Below are 16,150 nucleotides of genomic sequence, written 5' to 3'. Positions count from 1 at the left end.
TGAGTCAGAATCACCTTTCATGCAGGAGAGAGCTACAGATGGCTAACTTAGTCAGGATGGCTTTGCTCTACCTTGGCAGTCGGAGGCAGCAATACTTCTGAATCCCAGTAGTAGAAGGAGGGGAGAGGGCTCTTGGGCTCCGGTCTGCTGGGGCCCCTGGTTGGCCCCTGTGAGAACAGGACGCTGGACTACAGGTGAAACTCGAAAAATTAGAATATCGTGGAGAGGTTCGTTTCTTTCAGTAATTCAACTTAAAAGGTGAAACTAATATATGAGATAGACTCATGACATGCAAAGCGAGATATGTCAAGCCTTTATTTGTTATAATTGGGATGGTTATGGCGTACAGCTGATGAGAACCCCAAATTAACAATCTCAACTTTGGGGTTTTGCATCAGCTGTACGCCATAATCATCACAATTATAACTCATAAAGGCTTGACATATCTCGCTTTGCATGTCATGAGTCTATCTCATATATTAAACTCCAGTAGCTAATGAAAACAATTGCTTATATAAATGGACTTTTCCACGATATTCTGATTTTTCGAGTTTCACCCGTAGATGCGCCATTGGCCTCATCCTGCAGACGCTTTCTTATGCTCTTGAAGAGAAGGAAGTTCTAGTGTTGTGAGAGAGGAATGAAACCTTTTCTCCATCCCATGCATCCTTTTATAAACCTCTTTTATCAGGTTGCCTCTTCCTTGCTTTTTATCTAAACTAACGCTGCAACCTTTCCCCATGGGGGGATCGCTCTTCCCCTCAACCCTGTCGGTTGCCTTTTTCCAGGCATTGCCTCAAGCAGTTGTTAGCCCACACTTCCCCTAACATTTCCTCATCACTTTCCCTGTCACAGAAAATCAGATTCAGGGATGGTGGGTGGGTGGGTGGGCAGAAGCAGGTTTGTTGCAAAAGAATGGAAAATCCGTTCCGCAGCCTGAATTTGCCGGTATGTGATCACATTCCACCTCCAGATTGAAGCAGTTTGGAAGTCCGTTACACTTTGCAGAAAAGCACACCGGCTCAGATAGTTAGATTACAAAACAATCGCTGGCCTAAAATAATTCAACTCTTATGGTTTTAAGAGAGGAGGAGATACATTCACAGAGAATAAGGCCGTCAATGATTGTGTTCTGCCGCCCCCCAGTCAGAGGTATTCATGCTTCCAAATATCACCTGGCTTGAGAGCAGTACATGTGAAAAGGATCTAGGAGTCTTGGTAGACCATAAACTTGACATGAGTCGACAGTGTGATGCAGCAGCTAAAAAAGCCAATGCAATTCTGGGCTGCATCAACAGGAGTAGAGCATCTAGATCAAGGGAAGTAATAGTACCACTGTCTTCCGCTCTGGTCAGACCTCACCTGGAATACTGTGTCCAATTCTGGGCACCACAGTTCAAGAAGGATACTGACAAGCTGGAACGTGTCCAGAGGAGGGCAACCAAAATGGTCAAAGGCCTGGAAACGATGCCTTATGAGGAACAGCTTAGGGAGCTGGGTATGTTTAGCCTGGAGAGGAGAAGGTTAAGGGGTGATATGATAGCCATGTTCAAATATATCAAAGGATGTCATATAGAGGAGGGAGAAAGGTTGTTTTCTGCTGCTCCAGAGAAGCGGACACGGGGCAATGGATTCAAACTGCAAGAAAGAAGATTCCACCTAAACATTAGGAAGAACTTCCTGACAGTGAGAGCTGTTGGACAGTGGAATTTGCTGCCAAGGAGTGTGGTGGAGTCTCCTTCTTTGGAGGTCTTTAAGCGGAGGCTTGACAGCCACCTGTCAGGAATGTTTGATGGTGTTTCCTGCTTGGCAGGGGGTTGGACTGGATGGCCCTTGGGGTCTCTTCCAACTCTAGGATTCTATGAGGGAGATGGCCAAACAGCCACAGCGACGTTCCACTAGAGCTCCCTCGATACCTTGCATGCTCTGCCCCACACTCGTGAGCTGAAGGGCGCTCTCCTCGTGTGCAAGTGGTCCCCCTCTGCTGCCACAGGGTGGTGGGAGACAACCCCCTCTCTGCCCAGGGGGGCCTCCCCTCCAGGGCACTGCCAGTACATGAAGGCACCGGGGCCGTGTGGGTGCGCGACTCCACCAGCATGCATGCGGAACACCCCACTCCTCCAGCTCCAAAAAGTATGTGCGCAGCCCACAAGAATGTACACCCGCCCACAGTTAAATTAATGCTCTCTTGTTTTGTTTTGCAGTCAGGCCTGGAGAGAGAGAGAGAGAGGGAGAAAGCGCCGATCTGGCACCCTCTGTTGGCCTTCCAGGGAGAATCCGAGATAAAAGCAAGAGGCGCAGAACAGAAGGGCTGTAGCCGACCCTCTCTTTTTGCAGGGGTTAACTTGGAGAAGTGGCAGAGTGTCTGCTTGGAAAGCAGGAGGACCTGGGTTCAGGGGCGTAACAAGGGGGGCGGGCCGCCCCAGGTTCCATAATGGAGGGGGTGACAAATTATTAAGGAACAATTTTTTTTGGAAAAACAATTTTAATTTTTTTTTTAATGCCTGCTCCGAAGGTCTTATCTTACTATACTAGGGATTATATAGCTATATATGAAATTTCGTGCATATCGGTTAATATCTTGACCCTCCTCCACCAAAACAGCTGTTCACTTGGCTGTTTTCCTATGTCGTGAAGGCTGAAATTCCAGTTCAGCGGAGCACTTACTGTTCCCAACCCTCACCCTGTGGAAAGCCACCTAATTAGACTTTAATTTGATTCTGAGATGTTTTTAGGAGGTAATTTAATTATTCTTTGATTTTTACCAATATTATGTATCTGATGTTAGCCACCCTGAGCCCAACTTTGGCCGGGGAGGGTGGGATATAAATAAAAGTTTATTATTATTATTACTTGTTCTTATTCCTTTGTAAGAAAATATGAAATAACGTAAAACTATTTTTGCGGGGAGGGGATCAAAGTGGGGCTGAGAGACTTCAAAGAAGTGTGACTAGCCCAAGGTCACCCAGCAGCTGCATGTGGAGGAGCGGGGAAGCGAACCCGGTTCACCAGATTACGAGCCTACCGCTCTTAACAACTACACCACACTGGAGAACTGAGACATGGCAGAGTCTGACACAGCCTTAAGAAATATCGTTTATTCACCTATTTACACCTTCTGTCTGCATGGAGGGAGCCCTGATCTTACAGCATGGTCCTACTCCTTTCAAAAGGGGCTTGTCCCCCCACAGCAGTGAAGCCCTAGAGTCCAAGGCTTCTCTCCCAGCCAGTCTGCCCAAAGATGGCTCCCAGCCCTTCTTCCTAGAACCCCTTGCTACCAGACCCCCCATTTTCCTGTCACCTCAAACCCCCAGTCCCCCTGGCAACCTTCCAAACCCCCAGTCTCTGTTCACACCTCAGGGAAAGGGGGATGGACAGTTCTTGTCTCCCATTCCCATTGGCCCTCCCTTGGCCAGGTCCTTTTGTGTAGGCTAGACCAGGAATTCCTCTGCAGCTTGTATTTCTCCCTTTGCATCCCAAATCATCAAAATCCTACCATTTATTAATTTATAGGGTTTACAGGGTCCCCCAGAATTTTTTAACAACAGGGCCTTGTCAGTGGTGGCTGCTCCCAGACAACTTTGGAAGTGCCTGCCTGGAAAAGCTAAATTGGCTCCATCCTTGTCCTTTCATGGGGAGGTGAATACTTTCGTATTCCAACAGGCTTTGATGGACTGACTTTAAAGAAAAGGGGCCGCGTTTAAATAGTACTGTGCTGTTTTTACTATCTATTGCTATATTGGTTTAAATCTACTAGAGTTTAATTGCTCTTTAATTATGATCTATAATAATAAGCGCTGCGGTCTAAACCAAGGATCCTAGGGCTTACTGATCAGAAGGTCAGCGGTTCGAATCCCCGCAACAGGGTGAGCTCCCGTTGCTCGGTCCCAGCTCCTGCCCACCTAGCAGTTCGAAAGCACGACAAAGTAAAAGTAGATAAATAGGTACCACTCCAGTGGGAAGGTAAACGGCGTTTCCGTGCGCTGCTCTGGTTCGCCAGAAGCGGCTTAGTCATGCCGGCCACATGACCCGAAAGCTGTACGCCGGCTCCCTCGGCCAATAAAGCGAGATGAGCGCCGCAACCCCAGAGTCGGACACGACTGGACCTAATGGTCAGGGATCCCTTTGTAAGTTTGTAGCTTTCTGCATTTTACCTGTGTTAATTTGAGTAAGCTGCCTTGCTTCTTCATGGATCACTGCCTTGTCGTGGCGAAGGGGCTTGAATAACTCAGGGAAGCTATGAGCTATGCCATGCAGGGCCACCCAAGATGGGCAGGTCATAGCGGAGAGTTTAGACTATGGTGCTGGAGGAGACTCTTGAGAGTCCCACGGTCTGCAAAAAGATCAAACTTATCCATCCTTAAAAGAAATCAGGCCTGAGTGCTCACTGGAAGGACAGATCCTGAAGTTGAGGCTCCAGTACTTTGGCCACCTCATGAGAAGAGAAGACTCCCTGGAAAAGACCCTGATGTTGGGAAAGGTGGAGGGCACAAGGAGAAGGGGACGACAGAGGATGAGATGGTTGGACAGTGTTCTCAAAGCAACTGGCATGAGTTTGGCCAAACTGCGGGAGGCGGTGGAGGATAGGGGTGCCTGGCGTGCTCTGGTCCATGGGGTCACGAAGAGTCGGACACGACTGAACGACTGAACAACAACAAAGCTGCCTTGAGTCTCAGCCCAGGAAAAAGGCAGGATAATATTAAAACAAAATAAAAAATTCTTTCCAGTAGCACCTTAGAGACCAACTGAGTTTGTTCTTGGTATGAGCTTTCGTGTGCATGCACACTTCTTCAGATACCAAAAGCTCATACCAAGAACAATACACACCAAGAACATACCAAGAACAAGATACACATACCAAGAACAATATACACACGAAAGCTCATACCAAGAACAAACTCAGTTGGTCTCTAAGGTGCTACTGGAAAGAATTTTTTATTTTGTTTTGACTATGGCAGACCAACACGGCTACCCACCTGTAACAGGATAATATTAATAAGTGATAATAAAATTCTCCACCACTCACTCCCCTTCAGTGGGAAGCAAGTATTTAAGGCTAGGCATTGACAATCAGGCATCGACCCTCTTCCTTGCAGTTCCTGGAGTAGGAACTGGCAACCACTCCAGTATCTCTGCCAAGAAAACTCCATGGACAAAGCAAAGGGCACACAACAGCAAATCGAACTGAAGAAACAGGCTTTTATTCCTTCTTCCAGTTTTAGGATCCCAGGGATTGCAAACGCCCCCATTACTAGAGGCCACCAGCACCTTCTTTCCATGTCCCCGTGAGCAGACCCAAGTTTGCCAAGGCGACAGAAATGAACAGAAGCTGAAACAATGCTCGGAGGAAGTCCCGGAAGATAAACCTTTCTTACAGGGAAGCTGGAAGTGTTATTTAGTGGGAACCTGGAACAAGAGCACTCTCACCGCGATGGAGGAAGTTGGAAATCCCAGGGCAATTTTGCAGGGTCAAAACTCTTCAGGGATCAGAGAAGTCCCTTGCAAAGTTCACAGCAGGGTTGCTAGGCGGGCAGAGAAGAGCGAGGCCAGGAGCGTCCAGGGCGAGAGAACTGCCCCGGCATTGGCATAGTACTTTGCCACTTCCTCGTTGGGGTTGCCCTGCGTTGTGTTAAACCACATCTGGATACAGCGCTTGCTGCCCCTCGTGAAGGTGGTGTATTTGTAGGAGTTGCTCCAGATCTTCTCACACAGGTCCCGTGGTGTAGGAAAGACAGACTCCAGCCGCTTACACGCTGACCCATGGGGACACCGGTTATGCCCTGGAATGGAAGGGAAGAGATGCCAGGGCAAAGCAAGGCTTGTCGTTCTGAGATGCTCAGGTGGCTGCTACCCATCCCAGAGAAAGGAGGAGAGTCACCAGACATCAAGTTGGCATCGTAACAAAACTTAATCTGTCCCTAGCAGCCAGGACGGCCGCCTTAAGAATCCTAGAGTTGGAAGAGACCCCAAGGGCCATCCAGTCCAACCCCCTGCCAAGCAGGAAACACCATCAAAGCATTCCTGACAGATGGCTGTCAAGCTTCAAGACCTCCAAAGAAGGAGACTCCACCACACTCCTTGGCAGCAAATCCCACTAACAAACAGCTCTCACTGTCAGGAAGTTCTTCCTAATGTTTAGGTGGAATCTTCTTTCTTGTAGTTTGAATCCATTGCCCCGTGTCCGCTTCTCTGGAGCAGCAGAAAACAACCTTTCACCCTCCCCTGAATTGACACTACTTCTTCATTCATTGCCTGTCTGGATACCACCCACAATTTTGAATTTGGCCAAATGATTTGGACAATTCGTTTTTAAAACCGAGTCGGCATTAGTGCACAGCCAGACACACACACACAAAAAAAACAACAACAACCACTCGCCTGGACCGTCAAGTCTGTAAGAACATTAACAAGGGCTTGCTGGATCAGGCCAAGCAGGGTTCAAGCACAAGAACAACACTGCCCTCCCGGGGGTTCCCAGCAACCAGGAATCAGAAGCATTGCCACCCTGACTAGGAGCCATCAATAGCCCTCTCCTCCTCCGTGAATTTGTCCGATTCTCTTTTAAAGCCATCCAAGCTGGAGGCCACCGCTGCCTCCTGTGGCAGAGAGTTCCACAGATTAACCATGCACAGTGTAAAGAAGTCCGTCCTTTTATGTGTCCTGATTCTTCCAACATTCAGCTCCATTGTATGCATGACCCACCCAGCGCCCCACTCGCCTCTCAGACTTGGCCCTGCGATTGGGTGGTGGAGATAAGGAACTGGCCCTCTGACCTGGTCTAGTTCCACACCCTTGGGTTTGAAATAAACTAGGGGCGTAGAGTATTTTTCACTCCATAAGACACACTTTTCCCCTCCTGAAACGTAAGGGGAAATGTCTGTGCGTCTTATGGAGCGAATGTGTGGTGGATCGCTGGCTCTCCTTCCAGCCCCGCCCCCTTGCCCAGGCCTCCATTGTTGAATGTTCTGCAGACGGGGGCTGTTTGTTTTCCCAGCGACATGTGACTGGCTGATTAGATTATCTGTCAGGAAACTGTAGAAACGGCTCCCTTTCCTTTCCTAAAGAAGCTGCAGAACTGGGAGTTGAACCACATAAAAACGGGGCTTCTCCCCTTTGCAAAAGGAGCTGCACAACTGTGAGCTGATCCTCAAAAAAGCAGGCCTTTCCCCTTTGCAAAAGAAGCTGCACAACTGTGAGCTGATCCTCAAAAAAACGGGCCTTTTCCCCTTTGCAAAAGAAGCTGCACAACTGTGAGCTGATCCTCAAAAAAACAGGCCTTTTCCCCTTTGCAGAAGAAGCTGCACAACTGTGAGCTGATCCTCAAAAAAAGGGGCCTTTTCCCCTTTGCAAAAGGAGCTGCACAACTGTGAGCTGATCCTCAAAAAAAGGGGCCTTTTCCCCTTTGCAAAAGGAGCTGCACAACTGTGAGCTGATCCTCAAAAAAATGGGCCTTTTCCCCTTTGCAAAAGAAGCTGCACAACTGTGAGCTGATCCTCAAAAAAACGGGCCTTTTCCCCTTTGCAAAAGAAGCTGCACAACTGTGAGCTGATCCTCAAAAAAACAGGCCTTTTCCCCTTTGCAAAAGAAGCTGCAAAACTGAGCTGATCCTCAAAAAAAGGGGCCTTTTCCCCTTTGCAAAAGAAGCTGCACAACTGTGAGCTGATCCTCAAAAAAACGGGCCTTTTCCCCTTTGCAAAAGAAGCTGCACAACTGTGAGCTGATCCTCAAAAAAACAGGCCTTTTCCCCTTTGCAGAAGAAGCTGCACAACTGTGAGCTGATCCTCAAAAAAAGGGGCCTTTTCCCCTTTGCAAAAGGAGCTGCACAACTGTGAGCTGATCCTCAAAAAAACGGGCCTTTTCCCCTTTGCAAAAGAAGCTGCACAACTGTGAGCTGATCCTCAAAAAAACAGGCCTTTTCCCCTTTGCAAAAGAAGCTGCACAACTGTGAGCTGATCCTCAAAAAAACAGGCCTTTTCCCCTTTGCAAAAGAAGCTGCACAACTGTGAGCTGATCCTCAAAAAAACGGGCCTTTTCCCCTTTGCAAAAGAAGCTGCACAACTGTGAGCTGATCCTCAAAAAAACAGGCCTTTTCCCCTTTGCAAAAGAAGCTGCAAAACTGAGCTGATCCTCAAAAAAACGGGCCTTTTCCCCTTTGCAAAAGAAGCTGCACAACTGTGAGCTGATCCTTAAAAAAGGAGGGGCTTCCCCGCCCTTCCCTCCTCTAAAAATTAGGTGCGTCCTATGGAGCAAAAAATACAGGGGTGCGTGTTTAAACCGGCTCTATTTTGGCCAGAAGTCGTCCGTCCCCCCATGCAACTCTTTCCCCTCCTTCAAACTGCCATGGGAGGCAGGAGAAGCACCAGGAAGCTCTTGGTCTCTGCAGCACCAACTGACCTTGGGACCAGTCCCAGCCCGCGTGCCAATTCTCCTTGCACGTCATCTCATTCCGACAGTCGTTCCACCACTGCTCACAGTCTTCTTTGCACAGTGGGACATCCAGGATCCTCTCTCTGCGCCAGGTCTGATCCACCTGCACGGGGAGGAATAAGTTAGATTTATTCAGGGGGTGGGGGAAGGTTAGGGAGAGGTGGAAGAGCCAGCGTGGTGTAGCGGTTAAGAGCGGTAGACTCGTAATCTGGTGAAAGATTGGAAGCAAGCTGAAAGATATACAAGTGAAACTCGAAAAATCAGAATATCGTGGAAAAGTCCATTTATGTAAGCAATTGTTTTCATTAGCTACTGGAGTTTAATATATGAGATAGACTCGTGACATGCAAAGCGAGATATGTCAAGCCTTTGCTTGTTATAATTGTGATGATTATGGCGTACAGCTGATGAAAACCCCAAAGTTGAGATTGTTAATTTGGGGTTCTCCTCAGCTGTACACCATAATCACAATTATAACAAATAAAGGCTTGACATATCTCGCTTTGCATGTCATGAGTCTATCTCATATTAGTTTCACCTTTTAAGTTTAATTACTGAAAGAAACGAACCTTTCCATGATATTCTAATTTTTTGAGTTTCACCTGTATTAGAAGATAGATTTAAGGTATTTAACTGTTTGAATAATTGATAAGGATATTAGATAAGAAGAGATATTAAGGTTAATTAATAAAAAAGATGATTTTAACAATGTAAAGAAATTACTAAAGATGATATACAAGGAACGCAGGAAGAGAGGACGTGAGGAAGTCAACCCACAATGATAATAAAATAAGATAGTTGTATTAAGATTTAAGTGTTTATTTTGTATTAATGTTATATTGTTTGTTTTTGTTAATGTGCATGTTATATTTTTTCTTTAAAATAATAAAAATTTAAGTGTATAAAGAAAAGAATCTGGTGAACCGGGTCCGCGTCTCCGCTCCTCCACATGCAGCTGCTGGGTGACCTTGGGCTAGTTCCACTTCTCTGAAGTCTCTCAGCCCCACTCACCTCACAGAGTGTTTGTTGTGGGGGAGGAAGGGGAAGGAGAATGTTAGCCGCTTTGAGACTCCTTCGGGTAGTGATAAAGCGGGATATCAAATCCAAACTCTTCTCCGCACCTGAAGATTAACGGCCCTGGAAATCCAGCACAGCTTGCAGCTCGATTTCGTCAGCTCCCAAAGCCCAAGAAATGTTGTTATACGCCACCCCAATCTCTGAGCAGTGGGATTCCAGGAGTCTCAAAGCGGCTAACATTCTCCTTTCCCTTCCTCTGTGAGGTGAGTGGGGCTGAGAGACTTCAGAGAAGTGTGACTAGCCCAAGGTCACCCAGCAGCTGCATGTGGAGGAGAGGGGAAGCGAACCCGGTTCCCCAGATTACGAGTCTGCCGCTCTTAACCACTACACCACACCGGCTCTTATAACACATTCTATAGAGTAGGGGGGGCGAGTTTGTGGAACCAAGGAGGGGTGGCCCGAAAATGTTTGAGAACCACTCCTGCAACTCCTTTCTCTACACACGGAAGAACACGGGGCACCCAAAGTCCAGCAAATTCGGTCCGGTTCTCTTTTAGGGGGAGCGTGGGGGGTAGGTGTACACAGGTAAAATGTGTGGGAATGTTGAGGGATGTGGGATGTAAAAGGACAGGGGCAGTCAAACCCAACTTCCTTATATGGAACTCTACAGTTGGGAGCGGCCAACTGTTATATATGCCGAGTCTCCATGTCGCTGGTCAGTTGTCGTGTTGATCTCTAAGACAGTTTAAAAGCAGCATTATTAAAATGCACCATTGGCACAAGGCCAAAAGTAAAAAGAGGGACTTTCTCTCAAAAAGAGAAAGTCACCATATGTATATTATTTAGTAACTTTTAAGCCTGCCTCTAGGATCCTTGTGTGACTACTTGTAACTAAACGTTATACACTTTACCAAACACTGTGAAGTGTCTTATTGAAAGAGGGATAAAAAGGGGAAGACACCAGGACAATATTTTTAATGACTCTAGCGAGTCTATGCAAACTATCTGCTGTGCATATGAAGTAAAAGGGGAATGTTAGCTCTGCTGATATTATCGAGCTTGTAAACGCAAGTTGGGATAGGATATCTAAAACAATATATCCTCTCCCACATCCCTCAACATTCCCACAAAATGCTGAGGCTCCTCCCCCCCCCAAGCCCACCTTGTTAATCCAGGGCCCCAGGTTGGGCGAGCATTCGTAGAGGCAGGTGTCCTGGATGAAGTGGCGTTTACACTCAGGCGACATGTTCCCGCAGTGGTTCCAGTTAAAGTTGTACAGGTAGGACTGGTCGTCGTGTGCGGCGTGACTCGTGCTATTTGTGCAGCAAGCGTTTTCTTTCCATGGGGAGCACTATGGGGAAAGAGAGGGGTGGGGGGGGGAAGGAAAGGCCAACTCATCTAGAGCCTCGCCCTCCTTCCCACGCCACAACAAGACAAGGGTGTTGCACGGAGCCTTTCATTCACTCACACCCCAAGCCCTGCTTCCCAGCCAGTGGTAAAATTTATTCTCTCTTTTTTTTTTAAATAAAGAATTTATTGGTTTTTACAAAACAAAGAACAATATAACACATACACAGCTCAAACCCAAACACAAACCCCACAATCAAACCACAACAAAACAAAACACACCAATAATTCTTATTCTTGTTTACACACACACACAAAAAAAACTTTTCTCGTTCGAATCAATACTCGGTGACATCCCCCGTTTTCTCCCCTTTGGTTCCAATTCTAATTTTACTTTAATAACTTCTCATCTCTAAAATTAAATCATTCAAAAATCTAAACTAAACATACTTCTTAAAATCTTGTTTTTACTCCAAAATAATCTATCACTTCTTATTTTAAATCAAATCTATTCCAAATATTAAAAAATTTATTCTCATTTAGCTTGTCATTAAATCGTACACCAGTAGAACTATAGGGTTGGAAGGTACACCCTGGCTCAGTGCTGCCAAGTATCCCGTTTCCCCCGGGAATCTCCCTTATTTCAAGCAGTTTCCCGCTGCCATCCCTTATTTTTTTATATCCCTTTAATTTCCCGTTTTTTTCAAAGGAAAAGCAGCTCCCCTCCCCCTGCTGCCCAGGGACTGGGAAGACCTCGCCTCCTTGCAGCCTCAAAGCAAGCGGGAGCCATTTCCCGCGCTTACAGGTGTCGTAGCCCACGGGCAGCGTTCCCAAAATACAGTAAGCCTACTGCGCGCCTTCACACCAGTGCCGCCCACTTTTGCTTCTGGCTCCGCCCACCACTGCCATGTGACTGTCCCCGGGATAGGTGAGGCTGCTGATCCCTTATTTTCAAATCCGAAACTTGACAGCTATGCCCTGGCTCTCAAGGCTTGGATTCCAGACCTAAGGAGTAAACCCTACGCAAATCCGGAGTGGGGTCCCTAAGGCGGTTGGATGGCGCCTTGTCTGCCTCCTTCCGGCAACTCCTGCAGCCAACCGGTGTCAAACGTCTTGCTCTGCCTTCCTTCGGGCCACGTCAATGAGACTTTGTCTAGGCCAGGCATAGGCAAACTCCAGCCCTCCAGATGTTTTGGGACTACAATTCCCATCATCCCTAGCTAACAGGACCAGTGGTCAGGGATGATGGGAATTGTAGTCCCAAACATCCGGAGGGCCGGAGTTTGCCTATGCCTGGTCTAGGCAGTCCAGGGGACTCCCTGGTCCTGAATGGGGTAACTGTGCCCCTGAAGGACCGGGTGCGCAGCCTGGGAGTCATTTTGGACTCACAGCTGTCCATAGAGGCGCAGGTTAATTCTGCGTCCAGGGCAGCTGTCTACCAGCTCCATCTGGTATGCAGGATGAGACCCTCCCTGCCCACAGACTGTCTCGCCAGAATGGTGCATGCTCTGGTTATCTCCCGCTTGGACTACTGCAATGCGCTCTATGTGGGGCTACCTTTGAAGGTGACCCAGAAACTACAACTAATCCAGAACGCGGCAGCTAGACTGGTGACTGGGAGTGGCCTAGGGTTGCCAGATGTCCACTATTTGAGTGGACAGTCCACTTTTTTCACATTATGTTCACTATTTTTTTCCACAAAATAGTGGACTTTTTTTATTCAAAAGCTTTATGATGAAATGGTATTTTAATACGTGTTAAAATGTTTGTAAGAAAATATATAATTTAATTTAATCCCCCCCCCCCCGCTTGTCCGCTATTTTTTGGAAGCAGACCTGGCAACCCTAGAGTGGCCGCCGAGACCACATAACACCAGTCCTGAGAGATCTACATTGGCTCCCAGTACGTTTCTGAGCACAATTCAAAGTGTTGGTGCTGACCTTTAAAGCCCTAAACGGCCTTGGTCCTGTATACCTGAAGGAGCGTCTCCACCCCCATTATTCAGCCCGGACACTGAGATCCAGTGCCGAGGGCCTTCTGTCGGTTCCCTCACTGCGAGAAGCAAAACTACAGGGAACCAGGCAGAGGGCCTTCTCGGTAGTGGCACCTGCCCTGTGGAACGCCCTCCCATGAGATATCAAGGGAATAAACAACTACCTGACATTCAGAAAATACCTGAAGGCAGCCCTGTTTAGGGAAGTTTTTAATGTGTGATATTTTAAATGTATTTTAATATTTGATGGAAGCCGCCCAGAATGGCTGGGGAGACCCAGCCAGATGGGCGGGGTACAAATAAATTGTTATTATTATACAAAACTACCCAGACTTGTGGCCCACGGATCCTGTTGGTTATTCTCCTCTGGCCCCTTCCAAAAGGATGCCAACCTCCTTCTTAAACCGGGGTGCCCAGAACTGGACACTGGTGGGGCCTGACCAAGAAGATGGAATAGACTGGGACTATTACTCCCCTTGATCTGGACACTAGACTTCTGCAGCCTAGAATAGCCCTAGCAAAAATTAAAAACAATAATCTGGCTTTCCTCCAGAGCTATGGCCTTGCCCAACCTCTGTTGGCTGAGACTGATGGGAGTTGTAGTCCTAACATTATCAGCAGAGCACCAGGTTTGGCAAAGGCTGCCGTTGCCCTCCATTCGCTCTCTGTGGCACGGCTCAGCTCAAGGAATAGAACCGAGTTTCAGATTCCCGGGGGGGGGGGGGAGAGAGAGAGCCCTACCTGCCCATGCAGGGCATCCTCTTTACCAGGCTCCGTCTTGTGATGTTTGCCATCCATGCACACGTTCAGCAGCGAGTCATCGGCAGCCCCGGCAGCCAAGAAAGCCAGCAGCCCCAGCAACCTCCTGCACGCTGCCATCTCCCTGCAGATTGGGGGGGGGGGGGGGGAGAGAGAGAGAGAGAGAGAGAGAGAGAGGAACAGATGCAAAGAACCAAACAGTTGCAGCAGCACTCAAGGACCCCCCTGGCTTTGTCGGCTGCTCTCAGTGCATGAACTGAGCATGTCTGGAGCTGTGATGAACATTGCCTGCAACCAGGAGAGGAAATTGAAGCAGATGTTTCTACCCACACCTCAGTCATCTTTCCTTAACTCCCTCCCTCCCTCCCCCCCCCAACTGTGTCTACCCACCCAGGTAAGATCAGCAGAGAACTCCCCTTATCCACACTTTTGGAAACCAGTTTCCCCATTCGATTTCTCAGGTTTAAAAAAAAAAATCACAAAAAAACACTAAATTCTGATTTTTGCTGGAAAACAAAGCCTTACGAAAGAGAACAAAACAAAATAAAATAAAATAAATTCCTTCCAGTAGCACCTTAGAGACCAACTAAGTTTGTTCTTGGTATGAGCTTTCGTGTGCTTGCACACTTCTTCAGAAAGAGAACAAGTGCCCTTTATATGCCCACTTGACTGCTTTGATATGCGGAACTGGCACAGTTACAGGTGCCAAGTGATATCTGAGAACTTGATCTCTCAGTGTGGCAAAACCTGCCCTCTGGAACTCCCTGCTTATTGACATCGGCCAGGCGCCTCCTGTATTCTCTGCGCCTCCTGAAAATTTTTTTTTTTTAATAGACAAGCCTGTCCGGATATTTAAAAAGGTGATGCAAGATTGAATCTATTATTATTTTAACATTTAAAAAATCTTAAATTGCTAGTACTTCTTATCGACAATTATATTTTTCCTTTTTTCGTGAATGGATTCGAGTGTGTTCTACATTCAAGCAGTGAATAAATTTTATGAAATAAGTAATAAAACAAACAACAACCCAGAGGAATAGTTCATGACCCAAATCCACCGGAGCCAGGAGCAGGTTTCTATCCACTTTTTAAAATAATAACAACAATAAGGAAGAAAGAGGTGAAAACAAGAAAGGAAAGATACGAGGATAGATGAGCAGCGCTCCAAACACAGCATTATAATTCCAGAAAACTCTCCTTCACAAGCATACAAGGCAAGAGTTTCTAGCCACTTTTAAGCAGGTGCTACAGGTGAGTTCCAAAAGGATCAGCAGTCCATTCCTCCATCACTTACCTGCGCATGCAGCCAAGGAAGACCCACTTTCAAACCAAACAAAAAAACCCTCCCAGCAGGGGACATTTTATACCTGAGCAATCTCACCTGCAGCTGTTTTCTCTCTCTCAGGTGGGCTGGCAGCACGGCTGATGAAAGCCAAGAGCTCCTTAGGCCTTAAAGAAGCAGACGTCCCGATATTCCTGGAAAAAGGAACTGGTTCCAAAGATCAGCCGTGAAATCATCAGTCAATGATTGCACAAAGGAGCACTGAGCTCCCACTTGGCAGCGGACATTGCCAAGCGTGCCCCACCAAGGAGACAGAGAATGTCACCTGGGAGGTGCTCCAAAACATAGAATCGTAGAGTTCAAACGCACCCCAAAGGAAAGCTTTGTCTATTGGTCTATTCATTTCCATTCATGACTTGCATCCCATCGAGTAAAGGTAAAGGTAAAGGGACCCCTGACCGTTGGGTCCAGTCGTGGACGACTCTGGGGTTGTGGTGCTCATCTCGCTTTATTGGCCGAGGGAGACAGCGTTCAGCTTCCGGGTCATGTGGCCAGCATGACAAAGCCGCTTCTGGCGAACCAGAGCAGCGCACGGAAACGCCGTTTACCTTCCCGCCGGTTGTTGTTGTTCAGTCGTTCAGTCACCTTTGTCTAGGTTTGTCATTGCTTTTCTCCCAAGAAGCAGGCGTCTTCTAATTTTGTGATTGCTGTCACCATCTGCAGTGATCATGGAACCCAAGAAAGTGAAATCTCTCACTGCCTCCATTTCTTCCCCTTCTATTTGCCAGGAGGTGATGGGACCAGTGGCCATGATCTTAGTTTTTTTGATGTTGAGCTTCAGACCATATTTTGCGCTCTCCTCTTTCACCCTCATTAAAAGGTTCTTTAATTCCTCCTCACTTTCTGACATCAAGGTAGTATCATCAGCATATCTGAGGTTGTTGATATTTTTCCCGGCAATCTTAATTCCGGTTTGGGATTCCCGCCAGAGCGGTACCTATTTATCTACTTGCACTTTGACGTGCTTTCGAACTGCTAGGTTGGCAGGAGCTGAGACTGAGCAACGAGAGCTCACCCCGTCGCCGGGATTCGAACCGCCAACCTTCTGATCAGCAAGCCCTAAGGACCACAGCGCCACACGTGTCCCATCCCATCAAATACCTTGAAGCGATTCCTCATAAAAAGCATCAGCAATAGAAACAGTTGCACAATTTCATATTGTAGCAACTGTAGCAATTGTGGGATTTGGGGTGGGGGAGTCTAAAACACTGTAATAAAATACCATATTTCCCCATCTATAAGACTCCCCCGTGTATATATTTTGG

At 47.3% G+C, this 16,150-nt stretch overlaps 1 protein-coding gene across 1 annotated transcript; it reads right to left on the bottom strand.

Annotated features, from left to right (window-relative positions):
- Window positions 1-5,230: 5,230 nt before the first annotated feature.
- Window positions 5,231-14,879, bottom strand: LOC117044942 (folate receptor gamma-like). Its single transcript, XM_033145735.1, has 5 exons — window positions 14,838-14,879; window positions 13,526-13,667; window positions 10,607-10,795; window positions 8,395-8,530; window positions 5,231-5,780 (listed from the first exon to the last, which is right to left on the bottom strand). The coding sequence occupies exons 1-5, from the start codon at window positions 14,843-14,845 to the stop codon at window positions 5,509-5,511; spliced, it is 747 nt and encodes a 248-aa protein (XP_033001626.1). The 5' UTR covers window positions 14,846-14,879; the 3' UTR covers window positions 5,231-5,508.
- Window positions 14,880-16,150: the final 1,271 nt, after the last annotated feature.

This window comes from Lacerta agilis, chromosome 4 (assembly GCF_009819535.1).
Source record: "Lacerta agilis isolate rLacAgi1 chromosome 4, rLacAgi1.pri, whole genome shotgun sequence".
NCBI classification, from domain to species: domain Eukaryota; kingdom Metazoa; phylum Chordata; class Lepidosauria; order Squamata; family Lacertidae; genus Lacerta; species Lacerta agilis.
The sequence above is the reverse complement of the archived record's forward strand: the minus strand, read 5'-3'. Positions and strand labels throughout refer to the sequence as shown.